At 46.3% G+C, this 24,751-nt stretch overlaps 1 protein-coding gene across 1 annotated transcript; it reads right to left on the bottom strand.

The window, feature by feature from the left end:
- Positions 1 to 15,485: 15,485 nt before the first annotated feature.
- Vax1 (ventral anterior homeobox 1) lies at positions 15,486 to 22,515 on the bottom strand. Its single transcript, XM_078043278.1, has 3 exons — positions 20,754 to 22,515; positions 19,483 to 19,670; positions 15,486 to 17,719 (listed from the first exon to the last, which is right to left on the bottom strand). Exons 1-3 carry the CDS (start codon positions 20,992 to 20,994, stop codon positions 17,144 to 17,146), a joined length of 1,005 nt encoding a protein of 334 aa, XP_077899404.1. The 5' UTR covers positions 20,995 to 22,515; the 3' UTR covers positions 15,486 to 17,143.
- Positions 22,516 to 24,751: the final 2,236 nt, after the last annotated feature.

The following is a 24,751-nucleotide window of genomic DNA, read 5'->3' as shown; positions in this document are numbered from 1 at the left end:
GAATCTCACCCATTAATTGAGTCGGTAAATATCAATTAAAAGCCAGCTAGTTGATGGGTAGAATAAAATGATCCTGAAGAGTGCACTGAAAGGCTTGTGCTGTAACTTAGTGGTACAGCACTTGCTTAGCATGCCCAAGACCCTGGGTTCTATCGCAGTATTACAGGTGGGAGGCTGAGGCAGGAGGATCACAAGTTCAAGGCGATCCTCAGAAATTTATCCAGACCTAGCCTCGAAACAAAAATAAATAAATAAAAAGGGAGGGCGGGAGACGTAGCTCAGTGGTAGAGCGCCCCCTGGGCTCAATTCCCAGCACCGCAAAATAGAGGAGTGCAAAGGGACCACGTAGACAAGGGGCAGAGGTTTCAGGCTGAGAAGAAGGTGGGGCTTCACGGAAGTTAAAAAGTAGAGGGTCCGTGAAGCCCGATTGCACTTACTTACATTAAAGTCGCTCCTGCATCCAGACAGAGCCCGGGCTGGTGCAGAAAGCAGCTGGCCCTGCTTCCCCCCATGGCAGCCTCCTGTAAGGCGCCTGACTTCCCACCGCACATTCAGCGCCTCCTCTACCTGGGGAGAAAACTACACACCCGGCAGGAAGCAGGCCCTTGGATAGCCGGGTTGCTCTTCTACACCGCAGCTCCCATTAGAGCAGTCACTTACTAATGGTACCCTTCAAAGTGGCAATTTACCAAAGGGTACTAATTTAGTACCTGGTCCTAGAAGAGTTAACTCACCTCCCTCTAGAGGTACCTAAGTGACTCCTGGCTGGAGAGGTGGTCCAGAGCGCTGCAGTCCTCCCAACCCGCCCCAGGCTTCTGCTGCCCTCCGGTGAGGCATCAGAAATTGAAGTGCAGCCGGTGGTGGTGGCGGTGGTGGTGGTGGCACAGGCCTGTCATCCCAGCTCCTCAGGAGGATGCGGTAGGAGGCTCAGCCTGGGCCATTTGGCAAGACCCTGACTCAAAATAAACGATGAAGGGCTGGGATGAAGTTCAGCGTTAGAGCACACATAGGGCAAGGTCCTGGGTACAGTTCCCCGGACCACATACAAAAAAAAAAAAAAGAGTCCTTTTTTAAAGCAGTATTTCAGGAGTCCAGAGGACAGGGTTCGAGTGGTGGTTCTGACGCCAAGTCCCTCTGCTACAGATCCTTCCCCTCTCTGTGCTTCTGTTTGCTCAAATTTGAAATGAGGGCGTGGGAAGTGGGAAGAGCCATTTTTAAGAAACCTTAAAGGACTTTGGATTCCTGCCATCCTCCTGACAGTCTAAGAGGATGATTCCTCACTCTTTTGGAGTCTTAGATTCCTTTTAAGAATCCATGCTAAGTGTCCATCTCTCCATAAAATTTGGCCTACAGTTTCAGAAAATGCATGGAAATTCTAAAGTTCAAAATTCTTGGTTCAATATGGGCTCTGAAGTCAGACAGGTCTGGAATTGAACTCTGGAAATAACCTCTTCCCCCCACCCCCAACCCATCCCAGTCTCTTACCTTTGAGCCTCAATCAGAAAAATAATACCAATAGTACCTACCTTGCAGTATTGTTATAAGAAGGAAAACCAATTACATACAAGAACCTGGCTCACAGCAGTTGCCCAAAAAATGACAGATAAAGAAGAAAGGAACGGCACTTGTGATACGTGCTCTGGAACTGTGTCATGTTCCCTTTGCCCGCGGTAAACCTCAGTTATCTGTGCACTTCAGGTGTCCCTGAGTACTGTTGCTTGATCGTCAACCCTAGCTTCTCTCTGCAGGTCGTTCTCTTCACTGGGCCCTCTCCTTGTGCTCAGCTGGACTATCACAAGTCTCCATCTGTCTTCGTGTTAGGCCCCTCTTTCTGTGTCCCATGCTTCTCAACAGAGTCACACGAATCTTCCAGAAATTAGCACTTAAATTGTGACACACTCCTCAGAGCACATGGATGCAAGTACCACTCTAAGGATTTCTTCAAGTGAAATAAAATGGCACTCGCTTTATTGAGTTTTACTATAAACCAAACACTGATTAAGTCAACAGATTTCATTTAACCCTCTCAACAGTCTTATGGGCAATGTAGTATATTGTGTATAGAATATAATCTCTAAAATCTACTTGATATTGACCCTGAGTCCTTGATTCACTAGCTATATAATCTTGGACAAATCATTTGTCCTCTGTGCCCCTTCGCACCCTCATCTGTAGAGGGGAGATAGAAACTGGCTTACAGAGCCATTATGACCCTCAAAGGGGATTATACATTTCTAAATTATATGTAATGTACATTATATTTTTTAGAGACTTTATATTTATATGTGGAATTCAGAAACTCTAGATTTGAATCTGCCATTTGGTAAATGCTCAATAGATATGAGCTATGTGATCTATCATTGTTCTGTTCACCTTACAAACAAGCAAAATAAGACCCACGTAAATTGTAAAGCACCAGTCCCGGATCAAACTGCTACCCCTCCAAATCTCTATGTATTAGAAAGCCAGTGTCTGTTATGATGTCTTGAGTTATTTGGCCTTCATTCAAACTCTCCCAGAACCTGACTCCAATTCCTACTGTTGGGTGCTTATACAAATTCTTTATTCCCACCTAAATTTATTTTCCAACTTTTGAATGATGAGACATTTACTCCTCAAAGGCCAAGCAGCCTGGAGTTGCCAGATCACTGCATTTCCAGTACCTGGCAGTGACCACGGCAGCTGTTTGTTAAATCACATCACAGGTCCATTGCAGCATTCATCTGACTTTTATATTCTTTTTAAATGTAATTTAGCAGCCAGTAAACACTTATAGAGCATCTACTATGTGTCAGGGACTATTATTTCTTTATATTCCCCTATTTGGTCTAGCTTAGTATAGACTACCTACAGGAGCTCAGGAGAAATGGGATCATTGTAAGATTCCTTCAGAATCTCAAATTCTTCAGATTCCTCAGACCATTTGAGAAGGTAGTTGCAACATATCACCTACGAAATATTCTGGCCAACTATGTCTAAGAAATATGGTCGTGAGAAATACAGGGGATAGAGAGACAAGTTAAATGACACCATGAGGAAACCATCAGACAAATCAAATCCATCCATATCACATTTTATTCTACAAGACAACTGATCCAGACTCCCCAAAAGTCAATACTATTCAAGAAAAATAAATCAGACAACTCTTCTAGGTTAAAAGCAACACAGATGGCATAATAAAACAAATGCAATCTCTGAACCCAGAGTGAAACCAGCCTTCTGGATTTAAAAGACAAAGGGCTAAATAAAAATAATAATAATAATTAATTAAAAAAAGACAAAGGGATAAGGGCATAGCTCGGTGGCAGAGAACTTGCCAAGCATGCACGATGCCCTGGGTTCAACCCTGACACTGAGAAACAAAAATAAAAGAGACATCATTGACATTGGTGAGACAATTGGGAAATTTCAAATATGTAGGGGATGTTAGGTGATATCTCAAAATGATGATTTTTTAGATGTAATAATGGTATTATTACAGTTGTGTAGGAGATACATTCTAACATATTTGACATAAGTGTCATAATGTGGACAGCACATGCTCAGATAGTTTAGCAGGGGGATGTGGAGAGTGAAGTATGCATTAAAAGTGAGGGAGACCATGCACGTAGACATGTGTTGAGTTTCTTCCTCCAGCTTTATTGTGGTATAATTGACAAAACATGCATTTATTTAAGGAATACAACATATTGTTTTATATAATATACATTGAGAACTGATTACCAAAATTAAACTAATTAACATACACCTCACCTTTTTTTGGTGTGTGTGTGTGTGTGTGTGTGTGTGTGTGTGTGTGTGTGTGTGTGTGTCTGGTCCAAACACTTCAGATGCACGTTCTCAGCAACTATAAAGTACCTAATACATTACTATTAATTATAGCAATCTTCTTTTATATTTGGTTTCCAGAATTTATTCATATTATAACTGAAAGTTTGTACCCTTTGATCAAAATCCCATTTCCCCCACCCCTAGCCCACAGGAAACCACCTTTTTGCTCTGTTTCTGGGAGTTCAAATCCTTCAGATTCCACGTGTAAGTGAGATCACACAGTATCTGTCTTCCTTTGCCTGATTTATTTCATTTAGTGTAATGTCCTCTAAGCTCATCCAATGGCAGGATTTCCTTCATTTTTAAGGCTCCATGACACGTGTGTGTGTGTGCATGTGTGTGCATGCATGTGCACATGCATGCACCCATGCACACATGATGTTTTCTTGATCTGTTCATCCCTGCATGGTCACCTAAGTTGTCTCCTTTTCCTGGCTATTGTGAATAATGCCTCACTGGATGAGGAATCTCTCCAAGCTTCAGATTTCAGTTCCTCCATGTACACTGTATACTCAGAACTGTGTTTATTGAATCATTTGGTTGCTCTACTTCTAGTTTTTTGAGGACTCTCATTGTATTTTCCATAATGTGCACCAATTTACAATCCTTCAAACCATATAGGGGTTCCCTTTTCTCCACACTCTTGTCAACAATTGTTAACAGTTTTTTTTTTCACAATAGCCACCCTAACTGATATGAGGTTAATTAATCTTTGACAAAGTCACTAAGGAGAAAAGATATTCTCTTCCATAAATGGTGTTTGAAAAACTGGATATCTGCGTAGAAAATCAAAAATAAAATAAAATTAGAACGAAGGAGAAAAGATATTCTCTTCCATAAATGGTGTTTGAAAAACTGGATATCTGCGTAGAAAATCAAAAATAAAATAAAATTAGAACTCAACTAAAAATATATTAAATAAAATAAAATATATAAAATAAAATAAAATTAGAACTCAACCCAAAATATATTAAAAATTTAAACGCTAGACCTAACTCATAAAAATTGTAGAAGAAAATAGGGAGAAAGCTCCTTGATGTTGGTTTTAGCAATGATTTAATGACTATGACCCTAAAGGCATAGGCAATGGAAGCAAAAATAAACAACTGGGACTTCATCAAACTAAAAACATTTTGCACAGCAAAGGAAAGAGTCAACAAAATAAAAAGGCAACCTCAGAACAAGAGATAAATACTTACAAACTGTATGTGTAATTAATAGAGGACAAATTCCCTCCAAACAGATGGAACTTCTAAGACTCATTAGCAATGAAACAAAAACAATTTTAAAAATGGTCAAAAGACCTGAATAGATATTTTTCCAAAGAGGATATTCATATGAACAACAGGTGCAGGAAAAAGATCTAACAAGCACCAGCCATTAGAGAAATCTGAATCAAAACCACAAAGAAAAAATCACCTCACACCTGTCACAAAAATGCTTTTCAAAGTATACCTAGAAATCACTAGAAGCTAAATAAGCTGTCCTAATAAAACAACTTTATCATTCCAGACCTAGAAATAGCAATCTGAACTGTAAAAACAAACGAAGAGAACAGTGAGATCTCTCAACTTCTCTGTAGATTGTTAAGATGGATGATAATTAAAGCACTTTGTTACAGAGTCCAGCCAATGCTTCTACCACTTCGGAGGGTTCCTGGAGAAGTTCCAGTGCCTCGGGTCTTCACAAGTCCAGAGAAAAGTGAGGATGTGACCTGATAGGTGAGGACTTCCCTGGGTACCTTACAAAGCAGGGGGGCTATCCCCCTCCACCCTTCTCCACCTGTGACTGGATGGTAAATTCAATTCCAGATGGAAAGTAGGAGTCAACCTTGACAAACTGAAAAAAAAAAAGAAAGAAAAAAGAAAAAGAAAAAATGCTAGCAGAGAGAGAAAGAGAATTTCAAGAGTTATTTTCTGACACTTAAATGTGGAACTGTGTTTGGTACCTAGTTTTCAGTTGATTCGAGCCAGAGGGGTAGGAGGTGAGCAACGGGTACTATTGGCCTCCAGTAATGATATAAATGACCCCTGATCTTGGGCCACCCAGCATCTTCTATTCCGGATGACCTCAACTTGATTCTGCATTCCAGATTACTGTTTCAAACATATTGCAGAAACATCACAGCTGGTATACTGACTTGAAAGAATTGCTAAGCTTCAACGTCACACCAATGGCCTTGGCTTCTACCTGGGGTTGATGGGACTTGGACAATGAGTGAAAAGGACCCCCAATTTAAGCCAAAAGCCTGATGGCAGAGCACATGTGGCAACAGCAAAACTCTAGTTAAACACAATCTTTGGAGTGGTACATCAGGACTCAGAAGAAAAAGTTAAAGTTACATTCCCTTTACTCGCAGACTGATTCTTCAGGTTCAAAACAAGATGTGATTTGCTTTTCTGGCTGAATTTCACATGATGTACATGTATGGGGTGGGGCATGTTCTGGTATGTTAGTCAACAAATGCTAAAGTGCCTATATACATACATACATATAACACATAATTCTTTACCTAATACTTATTAACAACGACCATGGTCCAGGTACACTGTAATGGTGAGCTAAGTTGAATAAGATGTGATCCCTACCCTCACAGGACTTATATAATAGAGTATTAGGGAAGATAGACAAGGAAACTAATAGTTACATTAAAGCCTGAAAAGTGATAGGAAAAGCATAGGGTTCGAGGAGAACACAAAGAAAAGCATTTGTTGCAGACTTGGAGGGTGAGAGAAGGTTTCTCAGTAGAAGGGACATCTAAGTGAGGCCTTAAAGAGGGATGGAAGCCATTAGGTGACCAGCATATGGGTGCGGGTGGAGGAAGAGTGAGTTAACAGAGAAAGAAGCTCCACCACAGGGAACAGTTTGTGCCAAGTCTGAAAATGTGTTCAAGTTCATAAGATTGAGGTATAAAGCACAGGGGTGTAGAAACCGAGAAAAATAGCCCAGGTTTGGTCGAAAGTGGCCTTGTAAATTGGATTTGCCCTAAAGCCATTGGGAAACCATGGAAGAGTTTTGAGCAGAGGAGTAGCTTGCCTCTATTCATTCCTGAGAAACATTCCTGTGGCTGCAACGTGGAGAAGAAAAGCGAGCAGTGAAGGAGGAGACTGCCTCGCTGACCCAGGCACTGCAGCCATGGTGGCCTAATGGGAACCAGAGGCGAGTATCCTCTTCTCGGAGAAGTAGAAGGCCAATTACAAAACCTACCACCATTCCTTTTCAGAGGTTTCCTGTTGCCTTTTCTTATCCTGAGGAGAGAATTTCCTTTAGTCACCCAATATCCCTCCCTTCTGAGAAATAACACGCTGGACAAGGAGGAGACTGGCTCTTGAATCAAAATCATGATACTGTAAAAACAGGCCCTATCGTCTTGGAGAAGCGAGGCCAGAGGTTTAACCCAATAACTCGGAGAATGGAGCATGTCATAATAAATTTAGTAATTATTGCCCCACCTGGAAGCAGAGTCTCTATTTTATAGAAAGAAAAATAAACTCATTTCATTCTTCAGTAAATCCCAACCACACTCATACTTTTTCATGAGGTGCCATAACTCATCTTGAAGGAACAAAAGCATGACTTCCCAACCCCAAAATAAACTTTTAAAAACTAAGAGATGAGTTAGGCAAGGTTGCAGGGTACAGGGTCTTGTAGGATCTCGTAAGGATCTTGCAGGGTACAAGATCCCCAACACACAAAGGAGGTAGCTGGATTCCCAGTTTGATCCCATCCTCTCTACTCTGAATAGCCGGGGGACAGAACTTCTGTCATCTCAACCGAAGACTAGAGGTTTATTTTCTGGACACAGTGAACCAGAAAGACTATTGAAAAAGTTAGAGAAAAAAGACCACATGAAAAAGGGGGAAGGAAGCCAGGAATGGCGCTCACCCTTCATTCCAGCAACACCAGAGGCAGAGGAAAGAGGATCACGAGTTTCAGTTGGCCTCAGCACTGTTAGTGAGGCCCTATTTAAAAATAGAAAAAGGCTGGGAATGTAGCTCAGTGGTTGAGTGACCCTGGGTTCAGTCTCCAGTATTGGAAAGAGAGAGAGAAATTATGAAAAAAAAAATCAAGAAACATTTCCAGTGACTTTCCAACCAAGAAGTCTCACTGAATACTAGCACAATGGATATAAAAATTACCAACTCCAAGCTCATTTGGTGAAACTGCAGAATACTAAGGACAAAGAAAAGACCCTAAAATCTTTGAGAAAGGAATAAGAGTCGTATTTAAAAGATCACAAACCAGAATATCATTGGACTTGACATCAACACTGGAGGGTAGAAAACAATAAAGTAATGTCTTCCAAATGCTAAGGAAAAGGAATTTACAACCAACTGTTCTATTTATTTGCCTAGCATATAATTATGTAAGTGTAAAGTTAGAACAGAAATACTTTCAGACATACAAACTTCAAAAAAAAAAAAATCCCTGTATCATTCCTCAAGGAGCTAAAGAAGGAAGTGTTCCACCAAAACAAAGGAGTAAATCATCAAAGAGAAGACATGGAATTGGAATCTCAGAAATAAGACGTCCACCCCAGGAGAGGATAATGGTGCTCAGAATTAATGGTGAAGAGAGTTTCTAGAAAAACAACTGTGTCACAGGCCAAGTGAATCAGAAATCTTGTCTGGTGCAGGACAAAAACACCTAGATGTCTCTAGAAAGATGGGACTGGGAGGATATTGGCTGTGTATGAGTTTAGAGAGAGATTTACACGCATGGTAAAGTTTGAAGAAATGAATTACTCACTAGCATACAGAGAAGAAATTTTAAACGTAAGGAAACCCTTATCCTAGGGCACACAAGAAAATAAATGGATTCATAAGATACATGGTACACAGCTCAACTGTGAATAGACTTGTATTGTCATTATAATGTGAAAAGTAGAGATTGATTAACTCCCCCCCAAAATTCTAAAACTAAACTGAGATATTTGGAAGAGAAGAGCTAAGGTAGAAAGAGGAGATGAATGAAAGGAATTAAGAAATCAAGGAAAATAGTCAATAAACTGTAGGTTGAGGGGTTGGGGCTGTGGCTCAGTGGCAGAGAGCTTGCCTAGCAAGTGTGAGGCACTGGGTTGGATTCTCAGCATCACATATAAATAAATAAAGATCCATTGACAACTAAAAAACAAACAAACAAAAAAAACTGTAGGTTAGTTGCCACTTTAGAATGAGAACCCAAACAGATTTTTCTTTTAATGAACCTTGGAAATTAGACTTCTTCTCACTTTTGAAATAAATCTTTTTAATTTTAGTAAGGTTTCAATTATATAAACAATGAATAATCAATCCAGAAAAGAAACGGAACGGCCAGGTTTTGCAATAACTTCAGGAATTTATGTTGTATGCATTTTGAACACTAATTTTTTGAGAAGTTAACACAAAAGAGTCTCAAATGAATAATATCAAAACATTACATCTAATTTTCAGAAACTGTAGGTGAGAATATAAATCATTCAACTTTTGATAGTACCTACTAAAATTTTCAAAATATATATCCTTTGGCCCTATAACTCCACTTTCAAGAATATCAATATATATACAAGAAAGTTCTCAGAAATATATTAGTAAAGGTGAAAAGAGGAAAAAGGAGAAGGAGAATAAACATACACCAATAAGTGAATGGCTAAACAAATTATTATACATCCAATTCTAAAATATGAAGTTTAATGGAATAAGTGCTTCTATGAACAGTACCAACAAGATCTCAAAGACACACTGTTAAATGGGGGAAAAGTCACTAAACAATATGTATAGTATGAACCTATTTATGTGAAAGAAAAATAAGGACCTTAAAATGGTGTGTGAGAACCCAAACAGCTTTTTCTTTTATTGAATCTTGGAAATTAGACTTCTTATCACTTTGAAAATAAATCTTTTTAATTTTAGCAAGGTCTTTTCTTTGTCCTTAGTATTATCCTAGGGAACACAAGAAAATAAATGGATTCATAAGATACATGGTACACAGCTCAACTGTGAATAGACTTGTATTGTCATTATAATGTGAAAAGTAGAGATTGATTAACTCCCCCCCAAAAAAAAATTCTAAAACTAGAATTCTCACCATTTCATTTGAGGCTCTTTTGTGTTAATTTCTCAAAAAAAATTAGTGTTCAAAATGAATACAACATAAATTCTAAAACTCTGTGTGTGTGTGTGTGTGTGTGTGTGTGTGTGTGTAAATGCATAAAAATGACCTGGAAACACCAAACTATTGCAATTATTTCTCATTCATTCTCCCAATTTGCTATTCTGTCATATTTTACTTCATAGTCAACAATTTAGTGACACTTCACACACATTGCAGAAATACCAAACTAGAGACCTTTATTCTGTAAGCCAAGGGAGAAGTTTCTGGCAGGGCGATGATAATGGAATCGAATGCCAGGTTTTGGGGTCATAGGAGTGCATGTAAGGGAGAAAGTTGGTGAACAGGCAGGGGCTGAGGTCCAGAATTCAGCTGCACTTGGGGAGAATGGAAGCTAGGGAAGGCATAGGTGGTTGTGGCCCCCCTTCCTTCCCACAAGCCTCTGCAGGAACTCACCAGCCTCAGATACCTCACTCAGCCCCTTCGCTGTTACAGGTTCCATATCTAATTCCCTTTCTGATGCCAGGGAAACAGTCTCCAAGTTCCACCTGGACCCATCTTGAAACCAATCATCTCTAGTCTGATCCTAAGAGAGGCTAATTTTATCTCAGCAAAATGCCTTGATCTGCCTCTCATCTCCATTTCTGTTGCCACGGCACCAACTGACCCACCACCAACATGATCATTTCTGTCTTGTCCTTACGGGATTGGTTCCCTAATGGGTCTTTGCCTCTGAATCGTTGTTCCCATACCCCTCCTAGAATTCTCCCTACCCTGCCAAAGCTCTTTCAAAAATTCTGAACTATGATTTCATGATCTTCCCTGGAGAATTTTTTAATGACTACCCATTATCTTGAGAGTAAAATCTAGATGTCATTAACGTGGTATTCCAGGACCTGTCTCCTCTTCCCCTGTTGCTCTCAGTCATCCTATGCAGAAGACCCTCAGTGCTTCCTCCCCACTTGTACCAGTTACCATGCTCTTTCCATACGATTTCATTCAACCTGACTTCCCCAAGAAATAAGGAGATTTAGCACTCAGGAGTTTGTTATGGAGTGCTTCACTCCAACTGGGAAGGGGGAAGGAGGAAGCTGTAATGGGGAGAAGTCAAACTGCCTTGGGATCTCAACAGAAACCTCAGCCAACCCTTCATGGAGTTTGGAAGACGGGGTGACCCTGTAGAGCTATCCAAATACAGGGTGCAAAGCTTTTTCCCATGTCTATCAGTCATGGGAAACTATCCTAGGGAGTGGGACATGACCTTGGGCCATGTGGCTCTCTTCAGATGAAGCAATCCCCACAGGACTGAGAATGGTCTAATAACTGACAGCCTGAGGTCTGTCTGACAAGTTATTAAAATAATAACTTATCATTTGAGGTTCAAAAAAAGAATGCTGTGAATACTAATGGTTGTGATACCCAAGTCCAAAGGCAAGGGGAGTCAATTCCATCATAACTGGCTCAACCACATTCCAAAAGCTTCTTCAGGAAAGGACTTTAGGCTAATCCCCTCATTCCACAGATGGGGAAACTGAGGCCCAGAGAGAATCTCAGATCATCAGTTGCCACACTATTACAGTCTTACAATAAATAATATTGGAGGATCTATACTAGGCTTGTGCTAGATGCTTTACATTTCTTAGCCAATTAAATATCGTGACAATTCTATGCAGAAGGAGCCATGCTCATTTTCATTTGACATACATAGGAGTAGGCTTAGAGCAGCCAGATAAGTCATTTATTTCAGACTGTACTCAGTGGATTTGGGATTTGAGCCCAGGTTACTGTGACTCCAGAGCCCCCAACTAGTAATCCTAGATAAAATTGCTTTTCCTCTATGCACCAAACCAGCATCCTTAGCCTCGTGAGATACAGAGGAATGTGTATATGTGTGTATAAATGCATACGTTGTTGTTATATACATACTTACCTACCTAGAAAACTTTTTATATGAAAAAGTTCATGTGAAGTTTTGTATGAGACTTTTATATGAAAAATTATATATATATATATATAATTATATATATATATATATTACATATATACGATGTGATTTATTTATTTATTTCTAAGAATTGACACAGCACTACCACATAGAGCACAATATTTATTTTCTGTTTGGGGGTGGGAGAGGTTAAGCTAATATGCGTCTAAATGAGAAATACATTTCATATTGAATATAAATCAGAGATTACCCAAGTGATTTTCTGCTTCTATTCCCACTCCATGTCAGTTTCCAACAAAAAGAGGGGTGCGTCTGAGTGCCTTTCAGCAAACCTGTAGACTCACCCCCTTTCCAAACCACCAGCTCTGGAGGGAAGCAGCCTCCCCAGCAAAGTGGTCAAAGTTAGATTTATAAAAGACGCCTGAAACCTGAGAAACCACCAAAGTTGATCCCTCTTTCCTCTCCTGCTCCATCAAGATGAAAAATATTCCAGTTTAAAAAAAAAACAAAACTCCCAAATGTAAGAATTTCCCAATGTAAAAAGTGGTGTTAAATTACAATAGTATGACGTGGTCCAAGAAACTCAAACCATGTCAGAAAAGTGAATTAATTTGTTCAACAAGCATTTGTTGTATTGCTACCAAATGCCAGGCCCTGGGCTAGAGGCTGGAGGCTGCAGGCTGCTGTTTGGGGACTTGTCATTTATACACTGGTTCTCAATTGTTAGTGCAATGACAATCACTTTGAAACTTGTTTAAAATGCACATTTCTGAGTTCAATCCAGAGCTTGTGATTCCTCGAGTGGAGTTGAAGCTTAGGAATCTGCCTTTTAACCTGTTTTCAGATGATTCTGAAGCAGTTGGTCTTCAGGTTAAATCTTCAGAAAGCTTCTAGCAATTTTTAACCTCTGATCAGCTATTTAAGTTAAGTTACTTAAATTCAATATGTCAGGGGATTGGAAGAGACATGATTTTTAAACTTTTGGAAAAGGTTTTCTACGGAACAACAGCCTACCAGTAAGATGCCACCTCTTTCAAAACCGGAAAAAGACACTGTGTCATCATGTAGAAGAAGCTTAAAGGAATTCATTGAACAAGTGTGTATGTGTGTGAAGATTCATCAACTTGTATGCTTATGTTTCATGTACTTTATCACAGGGAGCTTACAGCAAGGATGTTGTACCTCAACTTTTTTGAAAAAGGTTTTTGTTTGTTTGTTTATTTTAAAGGAAGTATAAGATCAAAGAGGTTAAGAGGTTTAAAGAAGCTGTTCCTGAGGGAAGTGAAGAAGCAAGGTGGGAGACTGGCCAGGAGAAATTCACATGCCTTGATAAAGGCACCAGGTGAAACTCAGCAGCTGTCACAGAAGAAAGAGACTGGGAAATGGGAGTTAGCAGATATGGATGCAGAAAAGTTAAAGGTGGGATGAATGAGACAGCATGGACAGGGAGGGAAGGAAGGAGGAGGGAGGAAGGGACAGATGGAGGGAGGGAATAGGGGAAGAGAAGGAGAGAGGGAGAAAGAATCCCAAACAGGAAGAACCTGGACCTACAGAGAGCTCATGATCTTGTGCCTGGGAATTACCATGTGATTTTGAGCAAACCATTTGCTCCAATCCTGTATGTGAATCTTCAAAATGGGGTTGGACTTCCAAAAGCCACCATTAGGAATAAAAGAATGGTCTACATGAAATGCGATTTGTAAACCACAGACAGCTGCTAAATGTTATTTAATAGGAATACATTCTGACCCAAGGTTAGGACAACTGCAAGCGTGGATATGAGCAAGTGCCCCAGCTTAGCTCCTCAAGTGATTCCCACATCTTTCCCACCTGATCACCAACACACAGGGGTTAGTGAGAGGATTTCTTTCCTTCTCTGCTCTGAAACAACTTGGATGTTGCTTTGTGTGAGCCTGAGTAGAGATTCCTTTTAGCTCCACCCCCCCCCACCTCCCAGGCAGAGCCTTTGGAAGCCTTTGCCTCTTCCTTGCCCTGTGAGTGTCCAGTTAGAGGCCAGCGACCTCACCAAGGCAGCTTTCTGGGCGCCTTTAGGGGAGGAGGCAAAACAAGTCAGGTACTAAAATTAAATGAATTGTCTACAAATGTTTTTTTAATTAAAATTGTGATTATTTTTCTGAGCATAAGAGGCTCTTTAAGAACAATTGCTCTTTCTGAATGGCAGATGAAGAGCTCAGCAGTTCTGCCCAAAGCCAGCTAGGGAAGGGAGGTGTGCACAGAGAGGTGACAGGTGATGGGCACTCCCCTTTTAGGGATAAGAAAGACAAGGCGAAATGGGAGAGGTGGAAAGACAGATCTGCTTAGAAAGGTCTCAGATTCAGGCTCCTAAGAGAGAAGGCTGAGCTGGTTGGGGACCCAAAGCTTGATTTTGTTTTTCTTTTGTTCCATAAAATTATACCATCTTCTCCCTCCTTTCTCACCACTGGGGGACCCCAGTCACCAACCTTGAAAATGCAGCCAGAGCCACCCACTGCCTTGGCCCTGTGGCAACCAGGGGAGGAGAAGGAAGAATCCAAAAGGGGGTGTGTGTGTGTGTGTGTGTGTGTGTGTGAGAGAGAGAGAGAGAGAGAGAGAGAGAGAGAGAACGCTCAGAGACACTGGAGAGAAGCAAGGAGGAGGGGGGAGACAGACCACTAGAGAGGAAGGAAAGGGGTCTACAGGAGAGGAGTAGAAAGAGTAGAAATGAGAATCATCTTCAAGAGAGAAAAGAGGAAAGAGAGGAAGATCCAAGAGCAGCAAACAAAAGTGAACACTCCGGAAATGGCTGCTCTGAGTTCAGCAAAACTGCCAGCTCAAAGCCAAAACCCAAACCAGCAGCATCCCAGTCCCATTGAAGGATTTCACTGGCCACACTGTGCCACAACCTCCTTTTGGATACACCAAAGTGGGGGTGCTGGCAGATGCACCCAGATATGCAGATGCCACAAGCTAGGTCCAGAGCTGGGTTTCTGTATTGGGTTCCTGGCGCTGCACCCGGGGCGGTCCACACTAGCTTCCCCAGATTTCTGTCTACATCCAGCATCAGCGCTTATGTCCTAGGACCAAATGGAGGGAGAGGTCTTCTTGCAGGAATTAATATCTATTTCAGTATCCTTCTTTCTCAAAGTTTCTCTTTGATGGCAGACAGTCTTTTTCTAAGTCAGAAGAAAAGAACATTTAGCCTGTCCCCCTCATAACTGCACAAAAGTCCAAATGCACATGCAATTGGAAAACTCTAGAAACTGACAGTGTTAGGAGGCAGGAACTTTTGATTGCCCCAAGACAAGTTCCTAAATAAACCAAGAAACTTGTGGGGGATAGAGGGGATAGAATCCAAGGGACCCACGCCATAGAAACAAATAGAAGCCAAGAGCAAGACGATCAAATAAGTGGACCAGGTCCTCTGTAGTCAGGCGTCTCTGACTGCCTGGGAACCCAAATGCTCCCCAGACCTCATGCCAGGAGTTCAGGGTACCAGTCGCAGGGCCCCTGTTCTGCAGGGGCTGCCACCCTCGGCCTTTGGAGTCCCTACACAGAGACTCATAATTGGGTCTTCTTTTTCATCTTCTTTCTTTTTTTTGTTTTTGTTTTTATCTTTCAAATATAAGACAAAAAATACACCTTATTTATCGTCATAGATATATATATTTCACTCTCACCACATAAATACAAAACATCCAAATATCCAAAACATTCAGAACAAAGTTAGTAGCCAGGATTCAGTGACACCTACCCGCGTTTGAAACGTTCATTATTTTCTCCACTATTTGCCTAAGGGGGGAAAAGAAAAGGAAGAAAGAAAGAAAGAAAAAGGGTGGTGGTGGTGGGGAGCTTCCGACGTAAACAATTTACAATAAAGTTACTATTTTTAAAATGTTTTGCGTTCGCTTCGGATAGATGAATACATTCTAGACACTGCAGCAACTCGCGGTCTGGGTCTGTGATTTTGGTTAAAATGCGGGTGGCTGTGACTGTGGGGACTGTCGCTGCTGCGAGGGGTGAGGCCGCGCCAGCGCCTGGCGGTCGCGGTGCTGACTTGGGACCACTGAAGCCCTGGGGTTAGGGTGCGGGAGGGGATACCTTTCCTCTCAGCCACGCCAGGGAGCCTTCTGGACAAGGAGACAAGCGACAGAGGCCAGACCTCCCGGCGATCTTGGCTGCGTCCCTACCTCCTCTTCTGCAAAATCTGCTCTGAGATCCAGGAGTTTCCTGGATTGAAAGGTTTTGTGAACCCAAGAATCTGGGAAAGGAGGCAATGGGTGTAGATTCGTTTCCAAACCCAGCAATTCTGCCCTGAGCCAGCGTCTGGGGGACGGTGGGACGAAGAGCAGGAGACCCGGCTACTGCTCTCTCCCAGAGGAGCGGAAAGCTATCGGCCACCGCCCGGAACAGCCTGGGAGAAAAGATTCGAAATTTTCTTTCATTAAGCGGCGTTTACTTTTCTTTTGCTTCCCCCCGCCCCAAAATTTTTGTTTAAAATCACAACACTGGGAACTTTAATTTTGCATTGCCCCATGGCGCATTTCCTGTCCTGAATTTTCTTACCCCTGCCAAATGCCATTATTATCAGTATTTAAAAACTGGTTCCACTTCATCTGGTTTTACGTAGTAATTACTCTTTATTGCTGATTAGATTAAATTTATTACCACCATGCCTACTATGATGCTCTATTTATTGTTTCCTGGGGTTAAGGGAGACCGTGATTGGAGTTTTCCTAAAGGGGAGAAAACTCAGCGGGATGTGTCTCGCCAGGAAGCTGAGTGTGCACCGACTATCCAAAGAGGTCTGCAAAGTGGGGCCCAAGGACTTCCAAAAGCCCTAATTTCTCTGGCAAGAGGAAGGAGTTGTCCTCCTTTTTGGTCTTAAGAAACCTGCAAGCTTCTTCATTTGCGTGCAGAATTCCTCTTTCAAATATTCATAGGAATAATTCGCTCGGAGGCCCGATCTAGACCAGGTGTTCTGTGCCGTGGACTGAAAACCAGTCTCTTCCCTCCAGGGCGGGGCATTGGTTGGCTAATTCGGGCATTTCCCCCAATTCTTTGGATCACTCCAGGATTCAGAAAGAAGTTTGAGGGGCGGGAACAGGAAGGAAAGGTAGAGGGGGAAAATAGCCTAAGTGAGATGAAATTGGTCGCAGAGCCCGTGGGATAGATGAGCTGTCAGAGGCCTGGTGGGAGCCAGGAGGCCTGCGCAGGAGCCCTGGGCGCCTAACGCGCTAGAGTCCATAAATAATCACCACAATAGATACTATAAATATAAATACAGGGAAACACTTAAAATCAGTCCAGCGCTTTTTTCTCGGCCCCTTCTTTATTGTTGGTCCGGGAGTAAGGTTCGAAGGCCGAGGAGCTCAGATATCGCGCGGAGAGTTCTTGCAAATTTCCGGCTAGCGAACCAGCCATTGTCAATGGGGCGGAGGACAGGCGGCTGGCGACCGAGCCTAGCAGCGAGGGCACCGGCAGACTGAAGAGGCCGTGGCCGGCGGCCGGCGCTCCCGCGTGCAGTCCCCCGGGCCCGGCGGGCCCCGGCCCGGGAGCGCCGCCCACAGCCGGCGGATGCTGAGATGTGGCGCTCGCGGGGCCCGGGGCGGCGGCGGCGGCGGCGGCGGCCGAGCTGGCCGCGGCGCCCGCTCCCAGGGCGGGTAAGCTAGGCCCGCGCAGCGCAGACCCGAGAGCGCCCGTGGCACACGGTGGCAGCAGCGCGGGCAGACCAGGCGGCGACAGCAGGCGGCCCTGCTCCAGCAGCCGCAGCACGCTGCACGTGGCCGCGGTCTCCGATACCACCGAGCGCAGCTCCGAGTCCTTGCCCTGGTCCTTCTTCTGCTTGGTGCGCCGGTTCTGGAACCAGACCTTCACCTGCGCGCGGGGACGCAGAGAGGGTGGGAGAGAGGAGTAAGGAAGACGAGCGTCAAAGGGAGCGGGCTCCTGGGGCGCGAGGGCTCCTGGGGCCCTCCCCCTGCCCCAGCCCTAGCCACAGCCCCACCCCGAAGCCCGAGAGGTCCGGGCACCCGAGCTGCGGGGGAAGCTGGCGCCACCACGAGGGGGACACAGCTCTACTGGGCTGCGCTTCCGGGTCATGGAAGCAGGCCCGGGCCGGGGCCGTTTAAAAAAACCAAAGTGATAAAAATGTTCACAACCAGAAGGGATTTCACTGGGCTGCCGCCCTACCCCCAGCAGGATTGGGGGCTCACAGACAAGTGAATCAGCTCAGCCTGTGAGCCCGAATTTCAGGTAAATGCTGTGAGGCCTTAGGCATGCAGTGCTAGCGGGAAGCAAGGAGGATGGGGAGGAGTGTTTTTGGCCTTCCTGGACCAGGCCCCTGGCCCAAGGCTCAAATTTAGCTCCAGAAATGCTACTCTTGTTGAAGGCTGTAAAGCCTGCTTTTGGGTTAAGAACTGACCAAGAACTAACAGCAAGCAGGAAAGGGGGCTCTAGGAGAAATAATTTGGGTGAAGAAGTATTTCACAGGCCAAACTTTCTCCACTTCCTATCACTGCCAGCTGAGTTGGAAGGTCTGCATGTTACTTTTAATCTATCATTCCTGTTGCTCTCCATCATGAACTTTGGAATCATGGGAAGAAGACCAGAGACTGAGATAGACTACTACCCTACCCCAACCTCCCAGCTCACTTCCTCTTCTGCCCTTCTTCTGGCCTAGTGGTTACCTAGAATAGAATGTAGCAGCTATATGGAAAGGCTACCTTGTCTAGAATAATAAGTTATGATGCCAATTAAACCTCTAAAAGAACATCCCATCTATTCTATCCTCAGTCCTCAAGAGTTCCTCCAAAACTCCAGGCCTAAAATGCTCCCACCTACTTCAGAGGTGAGCATAGGGAAAGGACTTGTCATCAGAAAGAAGACTGCCTTAGTAGGTCAAACTGGTAACATGGCCTGGTCAGCCCCAAAACGGCCTTTGCAGGACAAAGCTCTCAACTCTACAGTGACTCTAGGCCCAGAATTCACAAGGCCAGCTTCAGGGACAACATATGGATTCAATGTAAAGAAGAAGACCTAAAGACAGTCAGCAGTACTAGCTCCCTGGACCGACCCTAGATCTATCTGCTACCCTTCCCATACCTCACCCCACTGGCACAGCAGGCAGAGCCTCCTAGCAGTTCAGAGTGGTTTTCATCACTGTGTCCAGAACAAACACAGGACCAGGGCAGACATATTTGCACAGGCAGGTCTCTGGGAGTTGCACACCTTTCTGCAAAATGGGTTTGAGAGTTGTGTAAAGCCCCTGACACAAAGTGGTCAGTGACTGGAAATCCGGCCAATAATGGAGTGCCCAAATAGGCAAAAAGTCCGTCTTTATAGAGTAGAAGTAAGAAACAAATTCTTAACTCTGGGATCCGGGAACCAATAAGAATTCCTAAAGGACAAGATTTGGTACTGCCTGGGCCAGTCCAAGGTATGCAAGATTTGGGGATGCAGAGGGAAAAGGCGACTTGTAGAAGGGGAGGAAGCCTCTGCCCTTTCTCCTCCATTGGCCCATCTCCTCCACTTCCCCTGGGAGGTTCTGTCCAAAGTCAAACTGAGTAGTGGGAAAGAACAAGCTGGGAGGAGGATGGGAGGGAGCCTGCTGCAGAACTGTGCACAGCCTGGCTGCCTAGTACCTGGGTTTCAGAGAGGTTGAGCTGCCGGGCGAGCTCTGTCCTCTCGCGGCCCACCACATACTGGCAGCGCTGGAACTCCATCTCCAGCCGGTAGAGCTGCTCCGCCGTGAAGGACGTGCGTGTCCTCTTGGGCCGGTCCAGGTCCAAGCCTTTCGGCAGGATGATCTCTCGGATGGACCCCTTGGCATCTGGGGAAGGGGAGATGTCAGGCATCAAGAACCCTCCCCTCTCCTTCCGCCTTCTTAGCCAGAGCTGGCTAGAGGACACAGTACCCAGTAGTCTGCAGGGGGGTGAGGGTGCGGCCACAGCCGGGAATCAAAGGCACCGTGTGTTTATGTGGGGCAAAGGAGCTAACTCCACACCACTGACAAGAGGAGGGACCAGACTTTGTCTATGTAGAGCCCTCCAGACAAGGGAGGGGAAAAAATCAATTCCAAATAGACTGATGTTCCTTCTGGCCTAGGGGACCTCGGCTGCGCGACCCGGGTTCCCTGTAGCCTGAGGGTGCCTTCACTGACCAGCCCGGGTCCTGTGGGCATCAGGCTGTGGAGCAGCCTGCGTTCCAGAGCTCCAGAGGTCCCCACCCCCACCCCGGGTCTCTGGCCCTCCGGAGTTCGGGCGGCGGAAGAAGGAGGGAGGGAATCCCGGCCCGCAGGGCCTGGCTATCTGCTGGCGGGGGCGGCGCCGGCCCGAGGCCGGGCTTCGCCGCCGCCACTGCCGGGGCTGAGCGCACGCTGCGCCCCAAGTAAGGCCGAACCAAGCCCTAAGTCGACAACCGCAGCCCTGCAACCCAGCTCGGCCGATTTTCCTGGCAGCGGCGGCCAGGCCCGGAGCGCAGCGCCTAGGCCCTCGGCCCAGCGCGCCAACTGGCCGGCCGAAGCCCGCGCTCCCTGGGGTGTGCTCAGCCTGCCAGGGCGCAGGAGCCTGCAGGCCAGCTCTCTGCAGGTCCTCCAGCTCTTAGGGCGCGCTCACATCCTCCTGGAGTTCCCAGGTCGGAGGCCGCAGCCTGGTGGCCGGCCTCGTCCGCTCAGCCCCTCGGCTCTCTCGGCAACCTGGCCGGCGGGGCCCCTCCGAGTCCCCTGGAGAGCGCGCTGGTGAGCCCCAAGCTCAAGTCCCAAGCGGCCGGCCGCACCCTGGCAGGGAGGGCCAGCAACTTTCTACGAAGTCCCTGCCAGCAACCCCTCCCCGCCGGCCGTGGTCGGTGGCGGCGCGCTGCTCGGGGCCTGGAGTCGCCCCCAAAGAACGCGCCCAGCAGCCCTGCCCATCCCTACCTCGGACCAGGATCCGGCGGCAGTAATCCGGGTCCGCAGCGGAATTGGATTTACTTTTGTTACAGTCTTCCGCAGCGCCCGACGCGGAAAAGGCGCCCTGCGGCTCCTTGAGGAAGGCGGCCGGGAGGCTCCCCTCGGCGCCCTTGATCTCGCGGCTCTCCTTATGCGTGTTCTTCGAGACCCGGGCGGCCTCGGTGTCCGAGTGGCACCGGACGTCCATTTTGTCTGGTTTCCCGAACATAGGCAAAACACACAGAGAGAGGGGAAAAAATAGAATGATAAAAAAAAAAAACGAAGAAAGAAAGAAAAAAAGGAGAAAGGGAAAAAAAAAGAAGCAGAAGGGGACAAAACCCCTACAACGCAGCCTCTAAGCTCAGTCTGGAGAGAGGCAAGCGGCAAGAATGAATGTCCCCCGCGGGGCGGCTTCGGCGGCCGCCGGCGGGTCAGCAGCGACGGAAGAGTGGCGCGCTCCCAGAGAGGCGGCGGGTCTGGTCCAGGATCCCGGTGCAGCCGCGGCGAGGCCGCTTCGTCAGCGCCCGCGTCTTCTGAGCACGTCCAATGTCCCCAGCCTGGCGATCAGGTAGCGAACAGCGCAACTCCGAAATGCTGCGGCTCCCGCCAGTTACTGAGACGGCGAGTTGTAGTTGTCCGACACCCGGGGGGACGCACACTCGCTGTTGCAATTGATTACGGGTAATTTCGCAGCCCCCACGTTTCGGTTACCTCATGAATACACTAAATTGTTTGGATAATATATCAGATCGTAATGGATGGTTTCTGTCCTTGTCCCCAATCAAGTAGGGGTTTAGCCAGTGAATAAACGGAAATGATTGGTCTTGCTTTCAGGAAACACACAATCAAAGACCTACACTTCCAGAAAAACTTTTGACAAGATTCATCCTGAATTGTTAGTACCATTAGCAGGCATTATTAACTTTCCCTTTGCCTTTGACCCTCCTGTTCACATACTGGCTAGAGGGGTTTTCTCCACACTCGCCAGATAGCGCTGAATGAGGGTGGAGGGGGGAGGGAAAATACCCCTCACACACCCTGCAGCAGCAGAAGAAAGCAGTTGCCTCTGGGTGGGGAGAGCGGGGGAGGAGAGAAAGTTTTCCCCAAAAAGTATCTCCCCCACACTCAAAAAAGCCAAGCTGTCTCCCCAAGCAACTCCTTAACACACCTCGACGCTGACAGCCATCTTAAACTGCCACCTCTCTTCATTTAGTTCCAGTTGGATTTTTTCATGCCTGCACCTCCAGCAGCCCTGAGACAGCCCATTCAAAGGGCAGCTTTGTGCTCAGAGAGTCCAGCAGGAGAGAGAGAGGGGGAGAGAGAGAGAGAGAGCAGGGAAAATCTCAACTGTGAGATCTGCTTCAAAAAAAAAAAAAAAAAGTTTTCCCCTAGCTATTTCATTGTCTCTGCTACAATATCTTTGAGAAAAGCAACAGCCAGTAATCCAATAAGAGCATTGATTAGGCTACAATGATTCAATTCAAGCGCATGGCCTTGTGCAAGGAGCATGCTCCAGCCCTTCTCGTCACCTTGCCGGGGCAGAAGCCCTCTCCACGCCGCTCTCCCCATTCATTCCTTTATGGGAAATGCGGAGCAAAAGGAGTGAAAGATGGCAATTATCTAATTGGACTATTAACAAACAGTCCTCTGAGTGCGGCGGTCTGGCGTGGCTCCTGGGCGGGGGAAGGGCCGTGTTCCCTGCCCTCATTCACAAAGAGTGCAGGGGCCGCGGAGGAAAGGGGGCTTTTAAAAGGGGGTGGGGGGGAGAGGAGAGGTGGGAGGTTTGGCTGAGAATTTTTCCACACAATTCCAAGAATGGGGCGGAGGCGGGCGGGGGAGGGGCGGGGGCTGGGGGCGGGGGTCGCGGCGAGATGGTGGGAGGCAGCGAGGGAGCGGGGAGGGCTGCCCGTGTGTGTGGCGGGCCCCGAGGGGCTCCGGCGCTCACCGCCCGCCCCACCGTCCGGCCACCATCTCCCCTCCCTCCGCTGCCACCGCTCAGGACCCCATCAAACCCCGGGCCGGGAGGGGTCGGCCAGAGCGGGGTTTTCGCCCCCCTCCCCCAGCCCGCAGTCCCTTAGGAGAACCGCGCTCAGCCCGGTTCTGGAGGGCGTCTGTGACCCTGCAGGCAGACCTGGGGCTTTCACTTCATATTATTGGGGGCAGCGGGAGGAGTATCCGGAGCTGGTCTCCACTGGGCGGCGGGTTTCCTAGGTCTCCACGGATTGATGACCCGTCGGTCTGCTTCGCCGCCAGCGCCGCGCTCCAGGCCCGACGCCTGCCCCGCGGCCCGAGGGAAAGTGCCTTTGGTTGCCGGCTGTCCCCCGGCAGGCCAGTGGGAGCCGAGAGGAAGGGTCATCGCGGCAGCCGCGTTCTGAAGACGGGTTTTGACAAATCCAGCCAACTTTCCGGTTACTTCCCGTAACGCTCAACCCCCCGGGTTGGCGCCTGGAGGCCCCCAGGGCTTCACTCCCCAGATGACTGAGCAGTTGCGAAGTGCGGCCGCGGGGATTGGGCTCCCATTACCGCGTCTCCAGTGAGGGTACTGGGGACTCGAGTGCTCGGACGGGGGTCCTGGTTCCCTGCAGCTCCTGAAGGCGGGGCTGGGAATCCGGAATCCCCGCCCGCGGGCCCTTCCCTGCCACTGGGTCTGGGTGGGAGTGCAAGTGGGACCCACCAGACGCAAGTCGGGCGCGCAGGAGGGTGTAGGATTCCCCTCCCCCACTTAGGAGCCCCGCGGACTGCGTAGGACCGGCTACAGCCTGGATCAAAATGGGCCACCTCCGGGTGGCTCCGGGTCCCTAGCCTGACGGCTCTGCGGCCTCCTGGTTTCCCTTCCTGGGAGGCCTCTGCTGCCTGAAAATCCCACGAGGACACCTGTGGCGCTCGTTTTTTTTTTTTTTTTAATAAAAATAGCCCAACTTGCCACTTCTTTTAGGTCTGTGGGGGAGGAGGCAGCTGGGGAGCTAACAGTGACCTACAGAAAGGACTCCGCTACTCAAGCATGGTGGGCAGTGGTGACCAAACTGTGGCCAGATCCCAAACCCAAGTTTCAGGTTGGGTTTTGGAAATCCCTGCCCTCCTTGTAAGGGACAATAGTGGCATACTTTGTTATAAGTTGGAATTCCTTATTGAGCACTCACTTGGGGTGCATAGTCCCTTCCTCCACGGGAAGTAGCATATCCCAGTTTTATAGATAAAAGAATGGACACTCCGAGATCAATAACTTGTCCAAATCACAGGGATAGTAAGTGCAAAATTTGAATTCTGCTTTGTCTGATCTCAAAACTACTCATGCTCTTCTTTGCCAGCTCCTCAGGGCCTTTTATTTTTTAAATTTCTATTTATTTATTTTTAAATCCAAGCCTGTCCCCTGCTTTGAGTTTTCCAAATTTCCAATTGGTCATGGTTTGTACCAAAGATGCACAGAGCAATGACTTTAATGTTAATGCCAGGAATTATGAGTATTAGACTGCAAATTTCATCGGTTGTGACCAGACAACATGAAATAGAAGTGGAAACATGAAATTCTTGTTTCTGATAATGCTGTTTACTTCTAGCCACATTCTTAGGAGTCTATCACCCTTCTGCATCAAGCTGATATGGAATGAGTAAAATTCAGTTTCCTGGATTTCCTACTTGCTGGTTAAATACCTGAGAGCAGCATTAAAGAATATGCTTTACTAGCTGGTTCCTGAGGTGATTTTCCTGTAAGTTAAAGTTGGAGAACTGTACCTTTTAAAGTTGGGGGACAAGGGCACCCTCCATACATGTTGGAAATGCAAATGCTTATTGGGGAAGGGGAAAAATGGGAACCTCTAGAAAAACATCCAGTTTGATTAAGCAGAATTTACCAAGAGTCTGGAGATGTTAGATGTTAGACTCAGGGAGACCCCTAAAGCATACAGGCTTCCCTCTATATCTTCTAGGAAAACCCTGTCAACTAATAGAAGACATGGTTCCAGGTTGGCAGCACAGCAGTACTGGTC

The sequence above is a fragment of the Ictidomys tridecemlineatus genome, chromosome 1, assembly GCF_052094955.1.
Source record: "Ictidomys tridecemlineatus isolate mIctTri1 chromosome 1, mIctTri1.hap1, whole genome shotgun sequence".
Taxonomy (NCBI): Eukaryota; Metazoa; Chordata; class Mammalia; order Rodentia; family Sciuridae; genus Ictidomys; species Ictidomys tridecemlineatus.
Note: the sequence above shows the minus strand (reverse complement) of the source record. Positions and strands in the feature narration are given on the sequence as shown.